This window comes from Meleagris gallopavo, unplaced genomic scaffold (genome assembly GCF_000146605.3).
Source record: "Meleagris gallopavo isolate NT-WF06-2002-E0010 breed Aviagen turkey brand Nicholas breeding stock unplaced genomic scaffold, Turkey_5.1 ChrUn_random_7180001852065, whole genome shotgun sequence".
Lineage (NCBI taxonomy): Eukaryota > Metazoa > Chordata > Aves > Galliformes > Phasianidae > Meleagris > Meleagris gallopavo.
In genome coordinates, this window is record NW_011118850.1 from 1 (window position 1) to 1,906 (window position 1,906).

Sequence of the window (1,906 nt, forward strand, 5' to 3'; positions counted from 1 at the left end):
GCGCAGCAGAGCGCCGGGCCCAGCCTGCCGCTGGGCAAAGCCTCCTTCTTCAACAGCGCCGAGGGCGGGCAGTTCTCCAGCGCCTCGCACACCCCGCTGCGCTGCGACAGCCGCGCCAGCACCGTCTCTCCCGGCGGCTACATGGTGCCCAAAGGGTCGGCCTCCTTCCAGCCCTCTCCCGAGAACTGCCGGCCGTTCCCCAGCGCGTCGCAGTGGGCGTTCCGGCAGGGCTACGGCGGGCTGGAGTGGAGCTCGGAGGCGTTCAGCCAGCTCTACAACCCGGGCTTCGAGTGCCACCTCAACGAGCCCAACGTCATCCTGGACATCTCCAACTACACCCCGCAGAAGGCCAAGCAGCAGACGGTGTCAGAGACCTTCTCCGAGTCGTCCTCCGACAGCACGCAGTTCAACCAGCCGGCCGGATACCGGCGCGCCAACAGCGAGGCCTCGTCCAGCGAGGGCCAGTCCAGCCTGTCCAGCCTGGAGAAGCTGATGATGGACTGGAACGAGGCGTCCTCGGCGCCCGGCTACAACTGGAACCAGAGCGTTCTCTTCCAGAGCAACTCCAAGCCTGGCCGGGGCCGGCGGAAGAAGGTGGACATGTTTGACGCGTCACACCTCAGCTTCTCCTCCTCGTCCTCCTCCTCCTCCGTCTACCCCTCCAAGCGCAGCACGGGGCCTCGGCAGCCGCGGGGCTCACGCGGGGCGTGCGCCTCCAAGAAGGAGCGGGGCACGGGCAAGGCCAAGTTCCCCAGCAAGGCGCAGGCGGTGAACCCGCTCTTCCACGAGAGCACGGACCTGGGCTTGGACTACTACAGCGGGGACAGCAGCATGTCCCCGCTGCCCTCCCAGTCGCGGGGCTTCGGGGTGGGCGAGCGGGACCCCTGTGACTACGCCGGGCCTTACTCCATGAACCCCTCGACGCCGTCGGACGGGACGTTCGTGCAGGGCTTTCAGAGCGACTCGCCCGGCCTGGGGCAGCCGGAGCTGGAGGGCAAGCACTTCCCCGCGCTGCCCCACCAGCTGGCAGCCCCCGGGCAGCAGGCTGTCTTCGAGGCCGGCCTCCAGAAAGCCTTCTCGCCCAACTGCTCGCCCACCCTGGCCTTCAAGGAGGAGCTGCGGGCGGGCGAGCTGCGCAAACTGCCCGCCTGCGACTCGCTCAAGCACAGCATGCAGGGGGGGGCTCTCCCGCACGGCCCCCACGTGGCGTGCCGCGACCTCGCCATGCCGCAGCCGCACTACGAGTCCCCCAGCTGCAAAAACCCCCCGTATTGGTACTCGCCCACCGCCAGCACCCGCAGCCCCTCCTCGTACGACGGCAAGGCGGGCGCCGGCATGCTGGTGGACTTTATGGGCAGGACGGACCCCTCGTGTCTCAACCCCCATTTGAGCAGCCCCGGCGGCCCCCACCCCTCCAAGGGCGAGAAGGAGCCCTTGGAGATGTCCCGCGCCCACCACCGCGGCCCCTACGCCTGTCCCCTGATCAATGACTTGAACATCTCCCCCGTCCCGAGGGACTCCATGCTGCAGCTGCAGGACAACTACAGGTACCCCACGTTTGCACCCCAGGGGCACCCCGTCATGGCCCCCGCCCAGAAGAGCGGGTTCTTGGGGCCGATGGTGGAGCAGCACCCCGAGGACACGTTTACGGTCACCTCATTGTAGTGCCACTGACGTGCCAAGCGGACAGCGAGGTTTTGTTACAGGGTAGGTGAGGTGTGATGCTGGGGGCGGGGTGGGGGCATAGGGGGGCCCTTCTCACCCCTCTCCTCCCCCCTCTCCTCCCCCCCTCCCCCGTGTTGTGTTTCTCTTGCAGAGGTAATTTTAGCCAGCACTTTTTTTCTGGAACACTTTTCAAGTTCTGTATTTAACTGGGATTGGAACCGTTTGTTTGTTTTCTATGAAA

At 66.5% G+C, this 1,906-nt stretch overlaps 1 protein-coding gene across 1 annotated transcript; it reads left to right on the forward strand.

The window, feature by feature from the left end:
* Positions 1–3: 3 nt before the first annotated feature.
* On the forward strand, positions 4–1,906 carry LOC104915795 (AT-hook DNA-binding motif-containing protein 1-like; the record flags this gene model as incomplete). The annotated part of the gene is made up of 2 exons (XM_010726720.2): positions 4–1,707; positions 1,817–1,906. A coding segment is annotated over one exon (1,662 nt), but the record flags the coding sequence as incomplete, so codon positions are not given.